At 41.1% G+C, this 27595-nt stretch overlaps 1 protein-coding gene across 5 annotated transcripts in view; it reads left to right on the forward strand.

Moving 5' to 3' along the window:
• PHACTR2 (phosphatase and actin regulator 2) overlaps positions 1-27595 on the forward strand; it is an 89705-nt gene that overhangs the window by 58876 nt on the left and 3234 nt on the right. For 4 of the 5 annotated variants that reach the window (XM_033143917.1, XM_033143919.1, XM_033143918.1 and 1 more), the window contains 9 exons: positions 5829-5909; positions 6818-6979; positions 15337-15886; positions 17988-18175; positions 19849-20005; positions 21011-21066; positions 23139-23200; positions 23532-23669; positions 26700-26776. In XM_033143917.1, the coding sequence (XP_032999808.1) occupies positions 5829-5909; positions 6818-6979; positions 15337-15886; positions 17988-18175; positions 19849-20005; positions 21011-21066; positions 23139-23200; positions 23532-23669; positions 26700-26776 (1471 nt within the window). Of the gene's footprint in view, positions 1-5828; positions 5910-6817; positions 6980-11521; positions 11759-15336; positions 15887-17987; positions 18176-19848; positions 20006-21010; positions 21067-23138; positions 23201-23531; positions 23670-26699; positions 26777-27595 lie in introns of all 5 variants that reach the window. The other variant, XM_033143921.1, reaches the window with a different exon arrangement.

Raw genomic sequence — 27595 nt, forward strand, 5'->3', positions numbered from 1 at the left:
CACATCACTTCAGGATAAAGTGAGCTCTTCTGCATCCCTCACAGAATCCATCGAAAGTGTTTTTTGCTACAAAACAAAATAAAAAATAAAAAAATTCCTTCCAGTAGCACCTTAGAGACCAACTAAGTTTGTTCTTGTGTTCATAAGAACAAACTTAGTTGGTCTCTAAGGTGCTACTGGAAGGAATTTTTTTATTTTTATTTTTGACTATGGCAGACCAACACAGCTACCTACCTGTAACTGGAACTTTTGCTACAAAGGTCACCTAAAGCAGATGGACTTTGTGGCTCTCTTTCTGCCAGCTGTGCCTAGAACTCCCATCTTCTATAGGGCACTATCTCTCTCATCCTCCAGAGTCCATCTTTTCCCTGAGACATGTGGATTAATACCATAATCTTTACTGTAATCAAGTTTCAGGTGTTAAGTAAATCTACATGCTCACATTTCCTTCCTACATTTTCTCTTCCCTTCTCTTCCTTCTGTGGTAGGCCATGCATTTCTTGAGAGCAAGTACCTGTCTTTTTGTTTATGGAATAATCTTGAGTGCTATGCATGCTAATGGGGGTGTGAATTATAATGTGTGAGACAAGACAAGACTATCTTGTCTGTGAGGTGTAATTCAGATGTTTAAATTACCACATCTATCCCCTGTAACATTTTGTTTTAAAGAAGCCACAATTAGACTGGAGCATGAGTGTACAGTAATGAGTGAGGTGTATAAGTGTTTTAAGTTAGCAGAAACTGAGGAAGTAGAATTTAAGATTTTTGAGCATCTAAATTGGATGCCCAAAAGTAACATTTTAGAGATCGATATGAACTTGAGAACAGTCTGTGCTGAGAGTATTTTGCAGGAACTTGTGGCAAGTGGCCATAGGTCAGTGGAAGAGCATGTGGTTTGCATGCAACCATTCCCAGGTTCAATCCACAACATGGCCATGGTTTGTTTTAAAAGGATATAGCATAGCCCTAGAATGTCACAACTAAAGGGAAGCACACTTTGACCTCTGCCATCGCCATCTGAACAAGGGCCACTGGGAGACCACAACCTCTGTAGTATCAACTTTCTAACTACAAAGACTAAAGTTTCTCTATCCATTTGCTAGAGAAGCAGCTGCAAAGAGCTTGCTCCCCCTGCATTTGCTAGAAAGATCACTCTGTCCCAACTTCCTGAATTTGCTTGCTTTCCCTCTTCACTCTCCATTCCATTTTCTTTTTTTTGCATCATGTCTGTTAATCCATGCTTGCCAGCTACAAGCTGTCTTATCTTTTTTTTAAAAAAAAAAAAAATCTGTACAGTGTTTAGAAAAATGTTAGGCACTCTACAAGTGTTAAAATAAAAATAGCAGCAGAGTTGGGAATAATTCTGCTGAGAGAAACATTAGAGAGCTACCGTTCTTCAAACTAGACAAACTAGCTCAGAGCAGCCAATGGTCTGACTCAGTATAATGTCTTAAGATGCTGATAAATACATATTAGTTGCCCTACACATTTCAGTAAATCTCCTTTAGGGTCTTTCTGTAACAGGCAGATGACTGATATATGTATAGTACCTTTGTAACAAACAGGTGATTATGATGGTAGGAACACTCCAAAACTATAGTGTTCCTATCAATACATACTAATATATTTATAAATACTCCAAACATTTTCTGGGCGAATATATATAACCAATATACAAGTTACAAAAATGTGCACAAAAATATTATTTGTTAACTTAGTCATAAAAACATGCAACACTTTAGAATCTTCAGCACATGAATGCCTACAGCTATTTAAAAGCACATACACTTGTGCAGATAATCTGGACAATATATTCTTCCATAATTCAAATGCAGTAACATGGGTATCTTTCCAAAATCACAAATTACATAGTCTTTTGGCAAACATAACAGAAAGATCAGAAAGTTTTCCAATGCAAATTCAGTCCCGTCCCCAAACCCAATGTGAATTAGCCTAATTTCCAGAAAATTTTCAAACTCAGAATTTTCTGGCAAACTCATTTCCCTGCAATATGTCCACCAAATAGAGGGGGTTGTTGGCAGTGGGATGTCCTGGGCTGGCAGTGGTGCTTATTAAGACACTACTTTCCAAGAGCATGATTAGCCCTGCCAGATTAGACTAATTATCAGAGCAACATGAAGGTGGTTCAAGCCCTGGTGTTCAGAAAAAGCGAAAAATGGGGTGAGAAACCCAATGAATATAGGACAATAAAGCACCCCAAATTGGTGATTAAGGAATTCAACACCTTTTATCTAGCAGCTTAAGAAAATACAGTTGCATATGAAGGTGCTGCAATATGTTATCTGACTACGCATATTTATGAATAAGTTTCTCTAAAAAGTAGGAAAACTGACTTGTCTCTCACTGACTTCCTGAGATCAAACATGATCATAAAAATTCTGCATTTATTTCTTTTGTTATATATATTTTTCTATAAAAAAGTATGTGATTGGAAAGAGGATGTGAAAACAAAAGAGAATGTTCCATATAAAGCTGAAGTACATTGTATCTGTTGAACTGCAATATTTTCCATGATTTTTTAAACTACGGTAATAATTTTCATTGAGTTTTTCAAAACAAGCCATATTTTGTGAATGCAATAATAAAGAAAATGCTATTTTGTGCTTTTAAAGCATTGCCTGTGACTTAATACATTTATAACTGAAAACATCTGCAACTGAATATATTTATGCATCTATTTTTGAGGGGGTTTCTTTCTTCCAAACAGGCAGGCAGCATCATGCAAGCGACCTGCTGCTTTGCACAAAGTTCTTTGGACCAAGGCCATTGTGTTTAAAGGTGGGATGGGGAACCTTTGGCCCTCCAGGCTTTGTTTGAACATCTGGATAGTCACAGGTTCTCCATTCCTGATTTAAAGAATATTTAATGCTTTGCAAAAACTAAAAACAGCAGGTCTCTATCCAATTGGCTCACACTGAAACCAGGCAGAGGCAAAGGAAGAGAACATGTTGGTGGCGAGGAGGGGAACAATATGTGATTGTGCAGAAGGAGTTGTAATTTGCTTAAGGCAGTGTGGAACATTCTTAAATCTGCATGCTGCTAAAGTTGGTAATTACTACTTTGCCTTTAAAAAAATGAAGCAAAATATAGGAGGTAAAAATTAAGGAGGCAAAGCAAAAAGGCTTTTTGAAATAAGAAAGGAGGCATATAGGATTTTAGCGGGAGGAACATTCCATGCATACAAAGAAGCTAAAGAAAAGGGAAGATGAAGAGAAACAGACCAAGCAAGAGACATAAAAAAATGATGACTGTAGCAATAAGCAGGACAGATAGGATAGCTGTAGCTCCACAAGCCAAGTGTGCCTGCTCGGGGCCTGATACAAAAATATTCTGCTTGTTTAATCGCTTAATGTCTGTCTAGTTCACTGGTGTCCTGTTCTGAGTAAGAAGGAGATAGTGGTTTAAGGGAGCAGATAAATCTGAGCCATAGTTAAATCTCAAAAATGCTGCTTTGTGAGGCAGATGATGAATATACAGAGATTGGAAGTGTGGATAGCAGGACTGATGGTAGAAATGGCAAGAGGACGGGACTCCACCTGACCCAGCTTATAGATAGCACTTGAGGAAAGTGCTGTAAAATGCTTAATTCTCTCCCAGCAATAGGAGATTAAATGGGGGGAAGCATTAAATGAGTGGAAGAAGCAAACATTTAAGGGTCACATTCAGAAGATAGGCTTAATAATTATATTTTTAAAGGACAGGGTATTAGCAAATGCTTAAGAAACTCATTATGAACAATTGGCAAGCCAGGGATGATATGCCACACTTAAATTCACTGGGTATTCTAGTCTCAAGAAGAGAAGACTCCCTGGGAAAAACCCTGATGTTGGGAAAGATGGAGGGCACAAGGAGAAGGGGACGACAGAGGACAAGATAGTTGGACAGTGTTCTCGAAGCTACCAACATGAGTCTGACCAAACTGTGGGAGGCAGTGGAAGACAGGAGTGCCTGGTGTGCTCTGGTCCAGGGGTCACGAGGAGTCAGACATAACTAAATGACTAAACAACAACAACAAATTCTAGTCTTAAAGAATGCATTGTGGCAAAATTGGGTCCTTTGGGATTCCATTATTATGGTTTTAGATAGATGTGGTCTGTGAAGCATGGCTGCAGATCTGCCTTGGTTGACAATCAAGGACCTCTGATGTTCTGCGTCTTTGGGATTTATTGGATAATGTGCACTTTTCCTGTGCATGTATTGCACCCTCTCCATTGGAGCCACAGCTGCTCAGAAGTACCAGGTTACCTTCAAGGATTATTTGTGTTTTTGCATCTTTCTGTCAGCAGAAATAAGTTTTTATAAACAAACAAAGCAGCTTATGGTATACTTCTTGGAAAGTGCAAAATATGTGTGCACAGAAAGTTACATAGTTTACAGCCTGATGCATGACAGCATCTAAGAACTTATGGAAAGTCCCCTTGTGCAGAAGCCAGTAATACCTGGCTGAAACTGGAAGTCTTCAGTCTGAAGGAAGCTGCGTGACACTGAGAAGGACTATTGGTCGGCCTTGCTCAGTATTATGTATTCTGACAGAGCCAGTTGCCCTCTGGGATTTCAGACATGGTTCTCTCTGAGCCCTACCTGGAGATGCCTGGGATTGAACCTGGGGCCCAGAAGCTTTTCCACTGAGCTATGGCTCTTCCCCAACCTGAACCACGTGAGGGAAGCTGAAAGGCAGCCATTATATACAGGTTGGAGACCCCACTTTGAAGGTCGCTGTTTGTATTCATCATAGGATGTGCTCTCAGATGACTAGCTAGTGGTTTCTGTACAAGGGGATTTCCTGATAAATCAGGCTGTAAGTTATGCAACATTTTGTGCACTCATGTTTCCAGGAACTATGACATACATAGCTTTATATCAGAAGAGATACATTTTCCCACTTTCAGGGTGGTGTTTTACAAAGAATTCCTGTCAGCACTGGGATTTCCACTTGGGCAGCAGGACTTTCCCTATCTCTCCTTCCCCTGCTCTTTTATAGAGGCCTGGGGAAACCTGAGGGGAAGGAGAGGGGGAAAACATTCCATTACAAAAGAAGAAATCCTTGCACTAGCAGAACACTCGTGTTAGGGCTACATTGTAAAGGTAAAGGGACCCCTGACCGTTAGGTCCAGCCGTGGATGACTCTGGGGTTGTGGCGCTCATCTCACTCTATAGGCCGAGGGAGCTTCTGGGTCATGTGGCCAGCATGACTAAGCCACTTCTGGCGAACCAGAGCAGCGCACGGAAATGCTGTTTACCTTCCCGCCGGAGCACTACCTATTTATCTACTTGCACTTTGTGCTTTCAAACTGCTAGGTGGGCAGGAGCAGGGACCGAGCAATGGGAGCTCACCCCATTGCAGGGATTCGAAGTGCCGGCCTTCCGATCGGCAAGCCCTAGGCTCAGTGGTTTAGACCACAGCGCCACCCGCATCCCTAGGGCTACATTGTATTTCATCCAAAACTTGGATGGGAAGAATGATTGCCTGTCATACAAAACAATGCCTTAACAGAGTAAGTGTGACTCCGCCATTACAAATTTGCATAATATATTTCTGTTCTGGAGGTTCATTGCTATTCTTGTTACTAATTTTAAAAATGTAGCTGCACTTGTTAACAAAAGATCAAACAGCGTCACCGACTTGTACGGTGCTCCTTTTCTTTCTAACGACTAACAGTATTTTGAAAAGCTGTTGCTGAAGACAAAGGCTAAGGTCTTCGCTTTTGTTCTTTTTAATCTTTTTCTGGTGTTTTTTTTAAAAAATATAATTGCTATAATTGAATTTCAGTGAATTAATGTCTAAATTTTGTCTTTCTTTTTTGAAGTGCTGGAAAGAAAGATATCAACAAGGCAAAGCAGAGAGGAGTTGATAAGAAGGGGTGTCCTGAAGGAAATAACTGAACAAGGTGATGGCAATTAATATAGGCAGCTGCTAATAACTTTTGTATGCCATTTAAATTACTGTTCTGTTGCTACTGTCATTGTTTTGAAACTGTGTGACATGATTGATACATCCTTTAGTATTATGGCAGGGACACATCCTTTCAAGCCAGACTCGTAACCTGCTTGTGGTAAAACCCCTGGGTCCTCCATTATAAGCACAAACCATAATTCAGTCTGTCATTTGTGTCACATTGTTTGCAAAAGTGAACTGAATAGCAAGGTATATTCAGGAGAGAACATGGGAGCATACTTGAATCCAAGTATTCGTGTCAGGTGGCTGGGGTGGGGGTGGGGCTACTGCCTTGCATCTATGTGTTGTGCTGTTGAGTCCAGGTGTCAGGGGAGGAAGATGTGTTCAAAGACTGCTTGGCATGCCCTAAAGAGGGTGTCAAGTACTCCCAGTAAAACTGTTGATACCATAATAACTCTGCTACAGAAATCTATGGGGAGACCACACTTGAAATACTGTGTATAGTTCTGGTCTCAAAAGATATAGAGTTGGAAGAGTTGCAGGAAAGAGCAACCAAAATGATCAAGGGAATGAAGCAACTCCTCTATGAGGCAATGTTACAACATGTTGGGGCCTTTTATTTTGGGGGAAAGGTGTTGTATGCACTTTAAAGGATTGGCTTGCTCAGGTTGACTATGAAGATCTAAATATTAGGTGACAATTAGTGTTCTGGTAATGTAAATATTCTCGGCATTCAAGCACTTGTTTATGTAGATTCCTTCCTCCCTTTCCAATATAGCTTCGTCACATTTTATGTACATCAACCGTGTGACTCATTGATGTATGCTGCAACCCTGTAAATGGGAAGCGCTTACGTACATTGTCAATGTTAGGTGATAACTTTGTTATCATTTATTCCAGATGGAGAGATAACAGTAAATTATGAAACCTCAAACGGCCACACGATAGTAATCACTGAAGAAGCCATACAGGGAGAAAATGTCACGAAGACCACAGAAGAGAATAACTCCACATCGGCAAAAGCACCACCAGCTACAGAAGAGAGAAAAGACTGCAAAAAGGGTAATTTAAAATGCAACCCATCTGGATTGATTGCTCATTTTAAAAACATGGGTAGATGATTTATGTATATTGAAAATGACTCTGCCTATAGCAACAAGGAAGCCAATGTAGAGAAAGGCTTTGCAGAAACAAGATGGCAGTTAATTTTTTTAAGTGGCATCTTTTCGATCAGAAATACAAATTTTAAATGGAACATAAAGTTGGCCCTGTTGGAAGTGGAGGAAAAGGTGGTAGGTTTGGAAGAGGAGCAGAGTTTTATTTGTTTTAGCAGACATGAATGGAACTTTGTCTGTGGCTTAATGAGAGGCAATTAGAATTGCATGAGAAGGCCATTCAGTAAATCTTAGTTTAACCCCCATCCCAAAGTTATTATTATTATTTTATTATTTGTACCCCGCCCATCTGGCTAGGTCCCCCAAGCCACTCTGGGCAGCTTCCAACAAATATTAAAATACATTAAAATGTCATCGATTAAAAACTTCCCTAAACATTATGAGGCTAATGTTAGAGCAGGTGTGCTGTGGGGGGGACTTGTGTACCACTCTGAGCTCCTTCAAAGAAGGGCAGGATGTACATCATACAAAAACATGTATATAACCTTTTCTGCATGTTTATAACTAAACTTCCTGCATGTGTGGAATGGAAGTGTTACAGACTACAAGATGACAGTGTACAAATATTAGTTGTATTTTAACAGAAGCTCACCATCACCACCAAAAGTTGACTTATCAAGTTTTTCTACAAAGGAAAATACACAATGCACTAATGGAAACATCTTTTTTTTTTTAAGTGGGTGCCCTGCTGTTCTATAGCTGGCACTACAAATACTGTATATGCCACCAGGTTGTTATTTGCTTTTTATGTGAGAAAATCAATAAGAACATAAGAACAGCCGTTCTGGATCAGGATAAAAGTCCATCCTGCCTGGCACTCTGATTTTCCACAGTGGTCGGCCAGAATCCCACAAGCAGAAAGTGAAGATGCTAGCCATCTTGTGATGTTTGCCCCTATCAACTGGTATTCAGAGAATGACTGCTGCTGGACATGGAGGCTGTATTTAGCTTCACATTTATTGCAATTAATGAAACTTCACTTCACGTAGTCTTGGGGCCAAATGACAAAGAAACATCAAAAACTCCTGACATTTCTGATTGTAGTCTGACTCTAACAGAAGCCAGCAGGCTCCAATTTTGATTGGAGCAATGGGTTACCTGTATATTTTCCACAACAAGGCAAATTGAAGATTCTGGAATGGTGTTAGTCTGATCAAAATTAGAGCCTCCCTTCTGCCAGTCATTTAACTCAAAACAGAGAAATCAGGAGACCCAACCGTGATGTCTTTCCATGGGCAAATGTTCTGCATTTTTGAGGGATAACTCCAGGTACTTGAGAGATCCATCGGACAAGTAATACTCATTCAAAGAATTCCTAAATCATGCAGAGGAAATTAAGCCAGTAATTTCTTATTTACATGCATTGCCATGTCTAACTGTTTACCATGACTGGTATATTTCATAGCTTCAAGCACTCCACAGCAGAAGTAGAATATTTCTGGTAATCACAACATTGTTTTCTCAAACATAATAGTTATGAATAGTCAGTACCAATTTTCCATAAAAGCTAACTGCTGTGATCAAAGATGGTACACTTCTGAATACCAAATCCTGGTAAAAAATCTAGGGGAGAAAGCCATTGCTCCCATGCCCTGCTTGTAGCCCTCCCAGAGAAATTTGCTTGTTGCCATAGGTAACAGTGCTGGACTGTACTGAACTTTAGATCTGATCCCGCAAGGCAGTTTTAAACATTTTTAACCATACATTTGCATGGCTGAAGAAACGACAGATTTTTCTTTAACAGTGCACATTCAAGGTAACTACAGACAATACTATATCACCTCCCTGTTGTACCTGCAGTCAGGGTAACAGAAGGGGTGATTAATTTTTTCCCCTATGCATGCTAATAGGTGCACCCTAATAAATACTGGTGATTTATGAATACAGGGGAAGAGTTTGTGGCAATTCCAGATTAATTGATGAAATATGTGACCGCGTTCATATGTGCATTTATGAGCTCTTGTTGCTCATCTGTATCTTATCATTACGAAGGAGCTCCTTGCCGTCACACTGAAATGAATGAAGGCTGTGCCTGAAATCTTAAAAGGCAAATGCTGTGTGTTTGTGAAACAAACCTAGCAGCCTAATCCAGGATTCTTTCTAGCCATGTGAAATAAGAAACAAGTGCATTTCCTACCAAAAAAAATAAAAAAATGTTGCTAGCTACAAAGAGCATATTCTCCTGGGAAGACATTAAAAGACAAGTGACCTTTCACATGATATACGCATGAAGATGGGTGGGTTTTTTCACTTGATCTATGTTGTAGCAGTTAGGTTTATGTGCCTTTGCCTGCTTGAGGTTTTTGAGTTTGTTTGTTTGTTTTAACCTTTTCTCTATAAATACGAAGCATTAAAACTACTCATACAAAACCCGGGTCTGCAATGCTGCTCATGGTCCTTCTTTGCTCACAATTACGGTATATTGCTCTCGGCCCATATTCATCTCAGTAGGACTTAAAGATACATAACTAGTGGTGGGATTGTATACCTGATTTCTTTTCATGTTCAGGAATGGGACTTTTAACAAGAACAGAAAATGAGCAGAACTGTAATAATGAAATGCTGAATGCCTTGATGATTAGGCCATGGTAGACTGGTACACTGAGCACAGAAAGAGTTAAGAGTGTTTTTGGAAGCAAAGCTGTTCCTGGTAAACAATTCTAGAAATGTTAAATGCTTCCAAAGTTTGCTGCCTTGCAGATGCTTTCTACATTTTGAGTATTGCTATTAGCAATAATGATGGGGTGCCAACCCTCCAAGAGGCATGTTTAGAAGGAGGTACTTCTCTTGTACCAAGATAACATGCTGACAGGTTTTCATCTGCTTGTATTTTGGGTAAATGATTGTTGAGTGCATGTTGTATAAGTGATCTTGCCCTAAATCTTTTATAAATCTGTCATCTGCTTTAAGAAATACCATGTTCTCAAAAAAAAGAAGAAATAAACACTAAAATTACACAGCATGTATCAAGCAACACTGAGTATAAATGATTTCTGTCCTACACAGATGTCTAATAGCTGAGCACATACCATTTTAGAATTGTAATTTGGCTTAGAACTGGTAGCAGAAGAGCTAGTTAATTTAGGGGGTTACCAATGATAATGTGAGAGGGGAAGTTGAGTCAAAAAGTGACAAAATTGGCATAATTACATACCATGCTTACATACTACTAACTAGGTGAGCCAGCAGGGTTTTCTGGGCCCAGTCCATTTCTCATCTCTCAGGCTAAATCAACAAACCATGGCCTTTAAACTAGGGGGACTGTTGTTTTTTGTTTGTTACTATGGTATGTATTTTTGTATTGCACCCTTCCAACTCTACAATTTTACGATTCTATGATCCTCAGAAGAAGGGCAGTATAGAAATCTAATTAATATTAATAAGTTAACTATACAGTGAATTATTAATGAGTGCCAGGACTTTAGCGCATGCAGGGAAAACTACCTAATCCTCTGCAGAGTTTTTACATTTGCCTTTTTTGGGGGGGGGGAGATTCTTCAACATCCACCTACATTTACTGTGTGTTGGTATTTGCAGAAAAGAGCTGCTAGGATCTACCTGATCTCAGACAGACTCATCACAAGAATGAGGCATCCTGGTTGCTAGGGGGAAAGGAAGGGCAAATTGTGGAGATTCCAAGGACTAATAAATGAGATGGAAGTTGGAAAAGAGGAGGGGAGACCAACAGCTCCTTAGGATCCTAGCGAGTCCTGTTGCCTGGTGTCAATTACAGCTGTTGCTTCACTCATTGGCTACAAACATTGAAAGGCAGGAGCAGCAAGGCTGCCTCATCTCAAAGAAGTCACTTAGAAGGGGACCTGCATATTTACTTCATAACTTACTTTCTAGGAGAGCTATAGAACCTTGCTTTAAAAAAAATGAAAGAGTCTGGGGTTCCTGCTATCTGTGATCTTATTATATCAGTAACCCCTGCACCTGCCTCTTGGCAGCCCTGGTCACATGTGACATGCACAACTGTATTTACTCGTCTCACATACTGTTGGTTTTTACACACTAATTGTTTCTAATAAGAACACTGTTTATCTCTTGAGAATGGGGTAGAGATCCAAATATGGTCTGGTGAATCGGAATAAATTAAGTTATGGTTGCTTGAGAAGTATCTGTAAAATGATTGTAGTGCCACTATCCTCCTTCAATGGGAATTGAATTCTTTTTAAAAAGCTATTCCCTTGTTTCTGCATTTTGAGAGCCACTCTGGGCCACATGATGGACCTGGGAGATGTACCAGACAGGGCTGATGTAATCTGGCTGCAATTCCTTTCTTTTAAAAAAAAAATAGAAATGTTTCCGATTCTCAAGAGGTGGAGTGGTTCGAAGAGATGTGTTTGTTTGTATGTTTGTTTGTTTGTTTGGCATCCTGCCAGGTGTCTGTTTGTCAGTTGCTTTCTGTTCACTTTCTCATCCATAGAGAAACCTCTTCCTAAAGGTTCCGAAACATCGACACCCCGTGTCCCACCACCGCCACCTCCTAAATCTAAGCCTAAAGCTAAAAAAGCAACCATACCTCCAAAAAATGCTACTGCTGCTGCCACTAGCCATAAGACTAATGAAGTGCCACATGCTAAAAAAAAGGGCAAGGCTCCTGCTAAGCAGGCCTCTGCACTGCCTCCCAAGCCAACAAGCCGCAGTGCAAACCGAGAAGCTGGTGAGTAACACACGGGTTGGTCGTTCCGTAATGCATGCTGTGGGTATTAACATACGGGTGCCTAGCTTTGGATTTGTGGAGCTTATGGCTTGCTTTCAATGTCATACTAATACAGTGTGTGTCTTGTCGGTAGCTAACTCTTCACTGACTTTGTTTTCTAACACATTCTACTGCCGCATAAATGCCACTGGCTATGCTTCCTTGCCACAGCCACCGGCATTAAAAGCACAGGGAGCAGCAACTTCCAGACTTTTTATCCATTAGCGTATGGTTACCAGATGTCCCCGTTTCCCAGGGACAGTCCCCAGATTTACAAATCTGTCCCTGAACAAAATCTGTCCCCGGAATGTCCCCAAATTTCATTTAATGTCCCTGGGTTTATATTTTAAGTGTTGTAGATTTATTAGTAGGGAATGAATGTTGCGTGATTGGTTCAATGGCACATGACACATCATATAGGGACTTCCAGTGAGGCAAAATGGCGGGCGCCACGGCAGTTAGCAGCTCCTGAAGCCAGCCAGAGCCAACTGTGTTACCAGGCTGGCTCCAGGCTGCTGAGACTGCCGCTGCCACCGCCACTGCCGAGGGTGAACCAGGGACGCCCAGCGTGTCAACTGGGGGAGCCGCTGACACACACACACACACACATCCGCAACCCAAATCAAGCCAGGAGCGAGAGCACCCGGCCACCTGACCCACTGCCCAGTGGCACTCCGGGGCCAGAAAAACCCTGGAGCCAACGCAGGGAGAAGGAGGAGAGGGAAAAGGAGAAGGAGAAGGAAGAGAGACAAAGAGGAAGGAGAAAAAGAGGGGAGCCCCGACCTTGCTGCGCTGCTGCTGCAGCCGCCACTAAGAAAAAGAGGTAGGAGAGCACCAGGAGGGCAAGGACACGTGGCCAAGCCCAGGCATGACCCAAGCCTACTCCATGGCAGCTAGCGCTCCAAGAGAGGAGTGCTAGAGGAAGGCCACGCAACAGAGGAGCCCACAGAAGAGAACATATTACTTCTTAATTATTATTTTTTAATAACTTGCCCCCCCTCTTTTTTTAAAAAAAGTCCCCGGATTCTTTGAAAAAAAAATCTGGTAACCTTACATTAGCGTGCATTCAGCTGAACAAACGCTCCAACGCCATGGAAACAGGCAGATGACAGTCATTGGTTTTGCATCTGATGATAATAAGACTTGGGTGTTGTAATGCGTGGCTGGGCAACACCCAGACCCGTGTAGAGCAAACTTTGTGGTTATCATGCTCTGTTATTAAAATTTTGAAAATTGTTGGTTAGAATAAATGTACATTTCTAGCTCTCCTGGTTAGCGAGACTGATTTGAAAACACAAGAGCAAAAAAAACCAAAAGAAAACTGCCAAAGCATTGGTCAGTATTGACAGCTAAATCAAGAATATATGATGAAGCCAAGGGTTGTAGGGTTAATGATTGCATATTGCCTTTATAATGACCACTACCAAAATGCTGTTGGTGGATATAGCTGTGTACACACGTAGCCTTTGAAATGCCCAGCAGTTGTTTTTCCAAAGTGTGCTTTTGTAAATAGCGACTTATAATTGTACACCCCTTCATGCGATGACATCATTTTCTCATTCTTTCCAAAGAGGGGCTAAAAACTGGTGCATTGTGGATGTACTGATATACAGAGGATATATATTGGTAGTAGAAAGAGACAACCAAGTTGCTGTACTGCTTCCAAATTTGCTTATTTCATTCCTGGACAAGTTAAACGTGGTGAGGGTGAGGGGCACAGAGATCAGTACCAGTAGGTGTGCCCCCAGTAGGAAGGGACTTGAAAAGCAACTCTCTCTGTACATGCATACACAAGCACTTCAGAAGTGCATTCTCATCACAAAACGGGTTGTTACCATTCCTGCAGAATGTACTTTAGTTCAACAGATGGTTGGACAGGGACAACACGGGGATGGTGTTGTGTGTACAGCACCCTAAAAAGGCACCAACATCCAATGCCAAATGCATACTACCATGCACTGTGTACACACTCAGTGGTATTCCCTCCATCCCCCCCAAAAACCCTGCTTCCTTCAAATGAGGGGGGGAAACAAACACAGTTTAGCATCTAAAAGTCTTTATTCAAGGACTTGGAAATCATGCAACTTAAGACACAGTGAAGGCTGGATTCTCCTTACTTGCTTCTATTCTGATTTCCTCCCTCTCCCACTATTTCAAAAATACTTTAGCAATAATGAGTTTAAGAAACCTTTTCTAACGTAAAGTTTCCAAGGATGGCAGATTACATTGAAAAGGCCCGTGAAATGCAGAGGCAAATTGCCCACGCCTGATCTTAGAGGCACAGTAACAGGCAGCACGTGATTAGCATTTCGTTTCAGCAGTAACAGGGATTTGAGCTGCTTGTCGCACCCCAGGAATGCAGCACTTCACATCAGATCTGAAAGTGTTGGGTGGTGTGCTTAGGGAGTTTATTGGTTTTGTTATCAGTTGTAAAAAGAAATAAAGAGGACTTCTTAAAAACAAACAAAAAGAGGTCCAACTTTTTCTTACCAGAGAATGTGTGAGATGAAATTTTCCCACTGTTCTTTGGACTCCTCCTTCCATCTCCCAGTGAGCTGATGATTGAGTAAGCTGTGTAATCTTGCACAAATTCATACCCCTGGCCTTTTATGCTGTGAACTGCCCTGAGATCTTCAGATGAAGGGCAGTACACAAATTTAATAAATAAAAATAATAACCACATCTAAGTATTCCAACATTATCAGTGTTAACAGGCATCAACCCATTGTTTTGGTACCCGTTGAAGTGTTTGCATGTCACGGCAAGCCATAAAACAGGACTTGCTGCGCATGAGACAATTACATCCACTTTGCCCCTCCCTGCTTGTACTGGGGAGAACAAAACCAGTGCTGCTTCTGAACCAAGGATTGTGGTTTGCTTTGCTCCAAGCCATGGAGCATGATTGATGACTAGCCAAGGTTTCCTTTTGACTTGCTAATCATTACTCACCTTTTGGGAAAGGTTTGTAGCTCAATAGTAGAGCATCTGCTTTGCATGTAGAAGGTCCCAGGGAACAGTCTTGCCTGAACCCCTGGAGTGCTTCTGCCTGTCAGTATAGACAATACTGAACTAGATGGACCAACAATATGAATCAGTGAAAGGCACCTTCCTACACTTATATCCCTGGTTTGGACGTAACACTAAGCCAAGGATCTGGTGGTGATTTTTTTTAACCTCCACGCACTCATGGGGAAGAGCAAAACATTCATGCAAGGCATAATCGTGGTATAGTTTACTATGGTGTGCAAACTGGGCTAATATAATGCTTAAAGCTGGTACAAGATGGGCAGGGGAAGGGAGAAAGGACATGAACCAGCAGTCAGATCTCTTGTTTAACTACTGTCAAATGTGTCCCCTAGCTCTGTAAATATTTATGTACTTATTACACTTTAGAGTTGCCAATACTGCTAGTTTAGCTTCAGATTTTCCACTAATAGGGTGGAACACCATTGCAGAAACATAACGTACGTTGACTACAAAAAAAAGTGTTTAGGAAACCATTTCTGCAATGATGATGTGTATGTTCTCTCCCATTTCAGCTAGTTCCTCGCACGTAAAAAAAGTGCACACTTCCAAGGCATCGTCGTCATCTCCTTCATCCACATCATCTCGCCCTAAAACCTCTAAAGAGCCCACGTCAAGCAAAACAGGCACAGGGACACCCAGAGACAAGAAGAAGCATGGAAAGCAGGTGACCGTGCGGACGTCTGCCTGTGGGGACATTTCTTCCACTTCAAACACAGCAGTAGGCAACTCAGGAGCAAAGGTTGAAAACTCTAAACCAGAAGAGCCTCTCTCTGTTATTTCTGAAGCTGGAGACACAACACAGCCAAGCACAGCTACTGTTCCTCCCCCTCCTGCTGTTCCGCCACCACCCCCTCCTCCCTTCATCCCATCTCTGTATCCAGGCTCTCAGCCCCCTGGTTTCTCAGACACACAAGATGTGCCAGTTAGCACTGAAATATCTCCGTCTGTCCCTGGCACAGATTCTAACGATCTTCACATAAAAACTGAAGCAGATAGTGAAAGCTCTTCAAGCAGTGCTGTCCTAGACAACAGCCTGGATACTGAAGGAGAAGACACAGAATGGTAAGACCACATGCTCTCAGGTAGCTCATGATAACTTGGAGCAACGTTGCAGTAATATTTAGGGAGATGGTGGAGTGATTTAGATAGGCTTTCATATACCTGAAGTTTGAACTATGCTTTGAAACTCAGAAAGGTTTTGCTAATTTTCTCTCTCTCTCTTTAATTATATTTTCATAACCACAAGCAGAAGTGAAAGAGAGGGAGCCAGGATTTTATGCAATTCATTTATTTAAAAAAAAAAAATACACAAGAAACCTTCAAAACAAAAGCTTTAGCAAAATTGCCAAGCATACAAAATAACTTGGTTAGACTGCTTTGAGTTTCAAATACTGTATATATTTGAAAGTCTGCAAATAGGGCTCCAAAATTACAGCTCACCATTTATTTGGAGATATGTTGTTCATATTGTTTGTTCATTCCTAAGAGTTGTTTTAAAAAAAACATGTTTCAGGTTGAGTGAATATATCACGAGGCTCAGAGTTCTGTTTTAGAAAGGGTTGATTGTTCAACGTGGTGTAGTATGGTAGACATGGCCCCATTTCTCAGTCTGCATTCTTAGGTCAATTTCAGAAGGAGCTGTCCTTGGTAATGCTTCTATCCAGTAGCAAGCTGTGCTTCTTGAAAACAGCTTTGCTTCACCTTGTTTACTGAAACCTGGGATTGGGATCTTGCATTTTGCCTGATGCTGTGCTGTGCAACAATGAAATAAATGAATATTCCTTTAGAAAAGGGCTAAGCTGTGCCATGTTCCTTTCTAATCTAAAGCTCTTTTTTATCTGTGCTCATTATATATATATATGTATAAAATCCAGATCTTGCATAAATAAAACTCTCATTATGTACTTAAAATCAGTTCCACAGCATAAGGCCAGGATGCTATTTAGAAACTAATCAAGTATTTCACCCAGAAAAATACTTTCCCCTGGAGTGATTATAGAACCATAGAATTGTAGAGTTGGAAGGGGACTCAAGGGTCATCTAGTCCAGCCTCATGCAGTGCAAGAATCTCAACTAAAGCATCCATGATAGATGGCCACCCAAAGTCTGCTTAAAAACTTCCAATGAAGGAAAGTCCACCAAATCATGGAGCTCATGAGCTCTCTTTTCCCTTCAGTTTTCTCACTGGCTGCCAGGTTTGCAGCAAACCATAGTTTGCTATTCTATCCAAACCAGGCAAACTGGGAACACACTACAGTTTGCCTTTAAACCAGAATTGGAAGCCACATTCAAACCAGGGGTGACTTACATTACCCTAAGGATGGAGAAACCATTATTTAGCATTACATTATTTGGCCCACGATCTGCATATTTTAAAGTTTATCTGCATAGTTTGTCTGAGCTACAAATTTGCATTCCATTTATAAATAGCTGACCTTTTAAGGAATCCAAAGCTCTGTACAAGTGGAGTTCTAAATATATTAATTAAGCTACCTATACTTCCCATGTCTGCATAGGTAGGCACATGTTAGATATGTGCTGTTACACTTATCCTCAACTGTTCTAGTATCCTTCTTTCTCCCTATGTAACACCAAGCAGAAGTCTTGGTCCATGACAGATTCTAGCCTAATTTACGTAGTGTTGTTTTATTATCTCCCCCTTCTGTGTGCTTTGTAGAAACAACTCATTTTTAGGTTTAAGTTCTGGTTACTGTTTTCTAAAAGTCTGCCTGCTTGACATAGTGTCCTGGCTTGCGCTATGGTTTGTTTAGATTAACTGTGGTTTATTTGTATATTTGAACCCACATCAGCCAATGGTTTCTGGCCAGCAAAGCAGAATGGGAAACCATGGCTTGAAGTTGGTTTATGAGTCTCAGCTTGCATCAACCATGGATATTTTTGTTATGTCCAAACCCAATATCCTGTTTAATTCTTACATAGTTCCAGAAATGCAACTAGAAAATTAAACTAACATGATGCAAAACAAGGCACAGTTACTCTGCTGGTCAACATACCACAGTTAAAACAAGCTGTGGCTTAGTGTTATGTCTGAACACAGCCTTTCCCTAAGGTTTGTACACATGTAAGCAGCCTCAGTATCATGTTTCTGTAGCGTTTGTGTCAAGTACTACAGGGTTTTTTTTTCTCCCTTGGGGATCTACAGTTCTGTTACCAAAGAAGATCAGGAAAAAGAGAGCCCTGACCAACCAAGTCCTGCCCCAACAGATGAACCTTCTGAAGCCCTAAACACTCAAGAAAGTGAGAGCTACAAAGAGAATCACACCAGTGACTCTGATTCGGATGGGCCAATACTCTACACAGATGATGAAGATGATGATGATAGTAGTGAAAGTAAGCCATTAAGCCATGTTTACAAGGGGGAGGGAAGCATACTTGTTGAGCAGAGGATTCTACTGCCTTGTCAGAAGAGTGAGCTTTCACTTTGTTTTGGACCCTCCATCAAGTCAAACTGTTACCCAGACAAACGTCTACATAGTTAAGGAATACCTCCTTGCTTACTTCAGTTGCAGCAGGATGTATGTGCAGGCGCATGAACCTTACAGTGTAGCACGCTATTATACCGTGATTGCAGGTTGAGGGACTGTGCTGATAAGAGACTGACTTGCAGCAGTCTTGCATTGTAGCATACTGCTAATGTTGAAGGTCAGAGATGTGGGGTGGGGAAGCTGGTTTAGATTCCCAGACAAAAGTCCTCCATATCTCTCTCAGGTTTCAGCAAAGATGAGTCTGCTGAAATTGCTCCCTTGGACCTCCTCCCAGGTCAAATAAGGTACTCCATTTCATGCAGAAGCCTCATGCTCTGTGAACTTTCATGCAGTCTAATTGCAGTTTTACACATTTTTAATGAGCATGAAGAAAGACATGCCTGTGTGAGGCAGCTGTAGCCATCACCACCTTCGTTTCCCCCAAATGTATCTGGGCTCCGATATGTGGGCCAGAGGCATTTGGGGAAAGTTAACATTGTGGTGGCTGCAACTGTTTGGCCTAACACTTCACTCTTTAGTACCAGGCTGCTTGGCAGCCCCTGTTTTTGCTGCCCTCCTGCAAGTTCACAGGCAGAAGCAACAAGGTGGTGCAGGAGGTTGGAGCAGAGGACACTCGAACCAGGTGCTGGCCCAGAATAGGCACCCAAATTATAGTTTTCCCCACATATAGGTCATTTTGGTACCAGGTTAATATGCCTGGGCCTTTATTGGCTCTTAGTGGTACCTGAGATTCCTATTAATTGCCTTTTCCTAATGCTTTATCGAGGGCTTTACTTGCTGGTGTCCTGTCTATTTTACATTCTTGTTATTTGTGTATTATATCTTGTATTTTCGTATTATCCTAGAAGACTATTTTGGCAAAGAATGGGGCATAAATATATCTTAAATAATAAATTGTGTATATGTGCCAATTAAATAAATCAAATGTACGTAGGGGTCAAAGAGTTTTGATTTGCTCCATTTGTTTTTTGAGTACATATTATCGTCATCCAGAAACTTGTTGTTCTGGATTTGTCTGAGAACACTAAAATAACTTTTAAAAAAACAACAACAGTGTTAAGTTGAATATCTGAACAATAAGATATCTGAAGAAGTGTGCATGCACACGAAAGCTCATACCAAGAACAAACTTAGTTGGTCTCTAAGGTACTACTGGAAGGAATTTTTTAATTTTTATTTTGTTTTGCATTCTTATTATGCAGCAAGTTGCTAAAGCTGAGATTTTATATCAAGTTATTTCATAGGCACTGGGGAAAGTTTGTGAACTTTCTGACTGCACCCTAGCAGGCAGGTTGTTATTTTCTAAGTTATTCAAATTATTGTGGGCATGAAGTAAGTCAAAAGTATTTTGCTTCAGATGCTAATTAAAATTCCTCCATTGAAAGAACGTAAAGATAGAAGATGTCCATGGGTTGCATTAAAAAGCTTTTTTTCTGGGATTTGGCACGTTTAAGCCCAAATATCAATGGATCAATGAACCTCTCCCTCCCTTTATCCTCTTTTTCCATTCCATCCCAGGCTCTTTAGCAAGCAAAATACGCCGTAGGGATACTCTTGCAATCAAACTTGGCAACAGGCCATCGAAAAAAGAACTGGAAGACAAAAACATCTTGCCGAGAACATCTGAAGAGGAGAGGCAGGAAATCAGACATCAGATTGGCACAAAGCTAGTGAGGTATCGGTTGTCATCTGAGCACGTTTTGGGAGGTGGGGAGAGAGAATGGAGGCAGGTCTGGGGTCTGACCCAGATGTTTTCATGTTCTGTGAACTGAGGCATGTCCTAACATTATAAAATAAGTCACACTTCATAATTATGAACCCACTACAGCTATTACACTTGATCTGACTTTATTTGTTTTCAGTAGAAGGAATTTGCTATTGTTCAACACTTCCCCACACAAAGCCGCAACAAAAATAATACAGCTGTTAATCACTGAAAACTTGGTCGCATTCCCATCCTGCTTACTCATGTGTTTTGGATAGAAGCTAGGCCAAATACATAAAGCAAAACAAACAAATAGCATTTCAGGTATGAATCATATTAACTGCAGGTGGTTGCTGCTTTGTTTTGCTATATGACAAGTACTTGGCTGGCTTGAAAAATCTAAACTTCAGACATCTTGTTGGGTAATTTTTCTGATCAATTCACATCTTACATTGATACAACTTTTATGCACTACTTCTGAAGTTATTTGACATAAGGAGCATTTTGCTTTAACTGAGCATGTTTTTCTAAGCCTTTTGCCTGAAATCTAGCCTTTTATTTTCCTCTTGCATCATCTGAATAGATTCCCTCATGCATTGCCTGAGGATGGTGAAATAAATGAGTGTCTCCCACTGTTAATTAATGGATTATTTGCTTTATGATATTGAGGGTTGTTTTTGAACAATCAAGCAGTTATATACGTTTTATGAAATAAGAAAATTCAGATACACAGCTGATCTTGTGAAAGGTTTAATGAGACTTGTTAAGCACATTAGTATATTGACACCTAAATGCTAAATATGCATCTATTTCAAAACACAGGTTAACCCCATTCAGCAACGCATTTGATACAGTCACCATTAGTATAAACTGGCATTTGAAATTTTTGGTTTGAATATAAATTTAGCTGTTGCATTTCAGTTCTCTGTCTTAGTGACTGAAAATATGCATTATTTTTCTTTTTTCTTTTTGCAGGAGGCTTAGCCAGAGGCCTACCTCAGAAGAACTAGAACAGAGAAACATCCTAAGACGTAAGCGGAGCTGTCTGTGTGTGTGTGTGTGTGTGTGTGTGTGTGTGTATGTGTGATGCAGAAATAATTTCTTTTTCTTGGAGACTCTTAAGATAGTGCATGATCATATCAGATGCCAACCTGAAATCTGGTGTAGAAATTGGAGTTCTTGGTAATACCCAGAAGTAAAAAATTAAAGAATCCAAGAACTCTGGCCAGGCGGGAGATCAATTTTAAAGTCTTCAAACAGTTTTATTAATATAGAAGCAAATTCCAGTCGAAATAAATTCCAGTTTTTTGACTGGTTAGGCATACAGAGAATTGGTACACCTTGACCATGAAAATCTAGGTAAGCTGTCTTTCTTAGTTATATACTGTGTAAATTATGGATTTAGTTTGGTATAAACTGCATAACTAATGGTTTCATGAAAGGGTATAATGTATATAAGTACTTATTATATTATAATTATATTATAATATATTATAAGTATTATAAGAGTTATTTCTAACGTAGGATTTCTTAACATTCCAGCTGAGGAGGAATTAGCGAAACAGGGCCTTGTCAAAAAACTGGAATTTATTTCGACTGGAATTTGCTTCTATATTAATAAAACTGTTTGAAGACTTTAAAATTGATCTCCTGTCTGTCCAGAGTTCTTGGATTCTTTAATTTTTGAAACCTGAAATCTGGGTCATATGAATTTAGAGGCATTCCTGGAATTCTGAGCCATGACAGGTGAATGAAGATACTTTATAACATTGTACAGCTGTTTGAATCAAACATTTTGTTTTGTGACCATGGCATATTGCCTATGCAACTAGTTTGCAGTTTGCATGACAACAAGAAGGTTAAATATCTTCACTCCTTTGCAGCGAGTTTCATTAATACCCATTGTATATCTAGCAAATTGCAGATCTGGAGCCTTAATGTCTGTGGGCTTTGCCATCTTGCCAAAATGGGCTTTCTAGAAAAAAAATGTCATAGCTCTATGTGCCAGCTGAAGAATATTAATGATTATCTCTACATGTAAAACCAGCAGACAGAATCTGCTTTCTGTAGTATTCCAGTATCCCAGAGCTCTGTTTGTCTTTTCTTTTTCATTTCCTTAGCAAGCCTACAAAGTTGTATAAACATAACTACCGGTAATCCCCAGAGGGACATGATGGAAAATTCAGTTTTATGCTGTTGGATTACATTAGAGCACAAAACTGAACTGTGCGCGACAAAGAGTCGGTCAGGTGGACAAAAATCCTGTGAAATTAAATAAACAGGGAGGTAGCATGGTATTATATAAAAAGGGGTGCTGAAAGATCAAGGCGAAGGGCTATGAGGGCACTGGAAGAGGAAGAGGAGTGCGGGGAGAGTGAACCGCCCCCAGCAGCTTGTCATCGCAGCTACCTCCTGCCCCGTGCTGGGTGCCACACCCCCAAGACACACATCACGCCCCTACGGGCGGTGTGCCATGCCCCCGGGATGTGCATCAGCTCTGCCCTGCCTGCTCTCCGCCCCCCCCCCCCGGTGCCAGAGCATGAAGCTCCACCACTGTATGAGGGTACCTTACAGGATTGGTGCTTCCAGATTGTTGGTATATTCTGGTAGGATTCAATCACATGCCAGCAAATTCAGGGCTCCCAATTATAGTGGATTGGGAGGCCTTGTGCAACAAACCTGCTTCCCCCAAAGACTGGACTTTTTTCAACAAGGAAAGTGATGGGGAGATATACTGGAAAATGTGGAATGACACTGGCTCTGATACAACATCAGCTCCCCTCAAATCAGGATGAATGCTTGTTATGCAGGATGTCTGAAAGCAACCACTTTGCCGAAGGTTATTCACGGCACATTCAGTTTAACCATTGCTTCTCTGGGTTTCTTGCTCTCTCTACTTTGATTGGTAATAATGAGGGCTGCCCATCTACTGTTCCTCATCTGGGACAGTGACTGTAACGTGCTGAGAAGTAAAAAGGGGAGGAAACCAGAATGAGTTAGGAATAAAGTTGGAAGCTTTTGTACTCAAACCAGCCTAGTGCTATACAGTAGTTAACATTCCTTTTAAATATTCCTACCTTTTCTCTCTTTCATCTCAAAACAGAAAAGAATGAAGAAGAGGAACAAGAAGCTAAAAGAGAATTGAAGCGCAGTCTCAGCAGAAAGGTACGAAAAATGTCTTCCGTAACCCAGAGATTTCCAAACTGTGTGTCATGCACGACACGTTGGTGTGTCGGCTGCTGCGTGTAGGTGTGCTGTGTGAACACTCCCCGTGCTCCTCCTGGGGCTGGAAAGGGAGCAGGCAGTCCACCGGTTTTCTAGGAAAACTGAATTACTGTGTCGTGAAATGATGCATGTCTAAAAAATGTGTCACCAACATGAAAAGTTGGGTAACCTGAAAACAAATTGGGTTCTGCTTATCTGCAGGGTGTGTCTTTTCCAACACTAGTCCTTGTTCTGCTTTCCTTTGGTTTGTTCACCTATTCTTCTTTTACAGCTCAGTCTGAGACCAACAGTGGCTGAGCTGCAAGCAAGAAGAATCCTGCGTTTTAATGAGTATGTGGAAGTAACAGATTCTCCAGATTATGATCGTCGTGCTGACAAGCCCTGGGCAAGGTTAACCCCTGCAGACAAGGCAAGAGACAAATATGGATTACAAAATGCAACTTTGTTTCTGTATCTCGAAAATTTTCTTTGCTCTTATATTTTCCATCAGAGACTGCTGCTAATTCCTGCAGCAGAGGTTGCTTCCAAATATATGTATGTGCCCATGGATAGAGCACATCCAATTAGAAGGAAAAGTACACCGACCAGATGTAGTGGTCCAGTTTTCATCTTTGGCCCAGGGACTCTCCCTGTCTGGCCCTGGGAGTTCTCTTCAGGCCGTATCTTCTCACCCTAGCCCCCAGCCCCAGCCTTAGTTCACACCCTTCTTGGGTGGATATTTTTTTTATTTATTTTTTGATAGCTGGAATGCTATCTTTGAGCTCTCACAACTATTTATTTTCTGGTTGGAGGATAAAGAGGAATGAGTGAGTTTGTGCAGAAATTAGTCTACTGTACAAAGGTAAAAGTTGCTGCCATTGCTCTGTCCACTTTTTCTTCTGGCTCTACACACCACTGGTGGGGAATGTTGCTTAGAAGCGAATGTAGCCCTGCAGCTGAAAAAGATTCCCTACTATTGCTTTAAAGCAGGCATAGGCAAACTCGGCCCTCCAGATGTTTTGAGACTACAATTCCCATCATCCCTGACCACTGGTCCTGTTAGCTAGGGATGATGGGAGTTGTAGTCCCAAAACATCTGGAGGGGCGAGTTTGCCTATGCCTGCTTTAAACCATAGTTCAAGGTGCATGCAGCCTTCATTCCTCTCCCGCTTCTTCCAGCATTCCAGGGAGGAAATAAATGCTACTAAGTTTGGAACTAGGCAGCCTGGCCTACCTCCACTTTCTTTCCCCACACCTAATGTTCAGTAACAAAAAACTCATGATGTGACATCGCCATGTTGCAAGTTCCCAGTGCCTTGCTCCACTTCATTCTCTGACAGTTTCGCATTACTGAACATCACCGTCAGAAAAAGGAGAGTGTAAATTCTATTTAGGTGCTGACACCTAAACCCCTAAACCCCACAGCTTTTAATCCCCATGTTGCACCCACGTGGCCCCACTATGTATTGGGTTGTGAGTAAGGTCGTTTACCTTTGACATATGCAACTATATACATGTATGGCCTGTATATGTGGTTAGAAACCCTGGTCAGGTCAAGGTTCCACGTCACACATGACTGTATTGAGGGGAATATGAGAGGAGGTCTCTAATTCTGGCCTAATATGCTAAAGTAGGAGATATCTGTTCTGGTACTTAACACTTCATATGCTATTGCGTAACTCTTATGCTTCAACATCACTACGAGAATTAAGCAAGATAATCCTCTGCTGAAACAGGAGACTGCGGTTAGACATATATCATTGTGGTGACACAGCATAATAATTGTTTTGTGCTGCAATTGTCCTGCACTGAAATATTTCTACTTCTAATGAGATGCCTTTTATAAAGGATTATTGAGAGATATTAATGGTGTTTTCAAAAAACAAAACAAAATGCAAGCATAGAATAAGAGTAGCTATGACCTTCATGGAGCGATGGGGGCGAAAAGCAGTGTTTATCATAAAAGTATTTGTGGTAATAGCTGTACGCAGATAGCTAGCCTTTTTAGAAAATTACTATGGAATAAATGAAGAGGTAGCAAATTGATTAGTCTTTCTTTTTAAATGTCAACTCTCATTACCAATGTAAAGTACACCAATGTACTTTACCAATGTAAAGTAATAATCTGCCACCTGAAAACAAAGGCCTAGAATGTCCAAACATTTCATCTGATGTTACAGAAAAGTGAAATAGGAGCTAATTTCTAGACAGGAAGCATTATTCATCTTACATGCCTCATATCTTGTCCTCCGTCAAGAAAGACAGGAATCCTGCAGTTCTTTGCAATTGCTATGCATAAAGTATTAGTCATCTACTACACTAGAACTAGGGACGTGGGTGGCGCTGTGGGTTAAACCACAGAGCCTAGGGCTTGCTGATCAGAAGGTCGGCGGTTCAAATCCCCGTGACGGAGTGAGCTCCCGTTGCTCGGTCCCAGCTCCTGCCCACCTAGCAGTTTGAAAGCACATCAAAGTGCAAGTAGATAAATAGGTACCGCTCCGGCGGGAAGGTAAACGGCGTTTCCATGCGCTGCTCTGGTTCGCCAGAAGCGGCTTAGTCCTGCTGGCCACATGACCCGGAAGCTGTACGCCGGCTCCCTCGGCCATTAACACGAGATGAGCGCCGCAACCCCAGAGTCGGACATGACTGGACCTAATGGTCAGGGGTCCCTTTACCTTTACCTTTACACTAGAACTATATTCCGCTACAATCACTTTGTGGATGCCCATTAAACAGGTGGCTGGTTCCCTTTCTGTCTCTACCTCTGCAAGACCTCTCTTCCCAGCACTCTTTGTAGCTAGAGCCATTTTCTATTGGAATTATCTTATGAAGCATAAATACTGTTTTAGATAAAGAAGATGGGAAGGAAAAAATTGACTTTGAGCTGAGACGACATAGCAGGGCCTTGTATGTCATTTCCTGTGTCTTGTGAAACACACCTAAGAATGTAGGTGTGCCGAGGTTGTGAGAGATCAGTGGTGCACATTTTTTTTAATAGACATGAGTATTTGTGTATTGTAAAAGAGCTGACATAAGAGCAAGACCATCAGACACTACCATGTAAGTGGAACATGTGAAGCAGCCCTGGATTGCAGCTATTCAGCCACGAGTCCATAGATGTAAAATCTAAAGTGGGGTTTGGGGGGTCTCTTTCTGGATTAGGTATTGGATTTCACCTGTCGGTTCTGGGGGTGGGTCTGTCTTTTTAGTTAAACTTAAAACATCATGGTGTACAACTTTACATGGTACAATATTCATACTGACTAAATATGGGGTTGCACTGAGATAGGAAGAGAACAGAAGTTTAACTGCATATGTTATGACATAAAAATGGGCTAGACACAAAATAATACTTTGCTCTTTCCAGAATACATTACATAATATATATATTCATTACCTTATTACATTGTGTGTGTGTGTGTGTGTGCAGTCTTATCTCATACTTTGTTTTTTAAACTAGGCAGCAATAAGGAAAGAATTAAATGAATTTAAAAGCACTGAAATGGAAGTACATGAAGAGAGTCGGCAGTTTACAAGGTAAGGAAATTTGAGGGTTCAACCCAGATTGTATTTCAATTTTCAGAAGCAATATTTTCTGATACCTTACTAGGTTCCTTATATACCAGGTTTACAACCTGTGGTTCACCTTGTTGAACACAGACCATTAGCAATGTGTTATAGCCTGCCTGGTGCTTTAACACCCCCCCCCCCCGCCCGTGATACAAATGCTTGGTACAAATGCTTGTGGCAATGGGGCCTGAAGTATGGACTAACTGCACAGTGTCCTCTTTTTCTTCACAGAAATTATTACACACAACCAGGAACATGTATAACTTTTTATGATTTTATGAGCAATCAGCATCCTGACAAAGTTCATCAGCTTTGTTTCACTTCTTTTCCTGACAAATAAAAGCCAGCTTTATAGCTATGCATTTATCCACAGTTTTTTGTCCCTGCCTCTGCTTTCACTGATGTAGCACATATGAACTTCACTTAAAGCTGAGGCAGGGGAGGGATTAGTTATCTTTTTGGAATGAATAGCTTATTTGAATATAGCAACAGCAAAGCCCAGTATAAAGAGGGAAGTTTATCATGTCTGGCCTGCCATCCTGCCTTGTCCAACTGCACTCTGTGCACCATTATAGTCATACCTAGGTTCTCAAACTTAATCTGTTCCAGGAGTCTGTTCGACTCCCGAAACCATTCAAAAACCAAGGCGAGGCTTCCGATTGGCTGCAGGAGCTTCCTGCACTCAATCGGAAGCCACGTTGGATGTTCGGCTCCCAAAAAACGTTCACAAACCGGAACACACACTTCCAGGTTTGCGGCGTTTGGGAGCCAAAACGTATGAGTACC

Source organism: Lacerta agilis, chromosome 3, assembly GCF_009819535.1.
Source record: "Lacerta agilis isolate rLacAgi1 chromosome 3, rLacAgi1.pri, whole genome shotgun sequence".
Lineage (NCBI taxonomy): Eukaryota > Metazoa > Chordata > Lepidosauria > Squamata > Lacertidae > Lacerta > Lacerta agilis.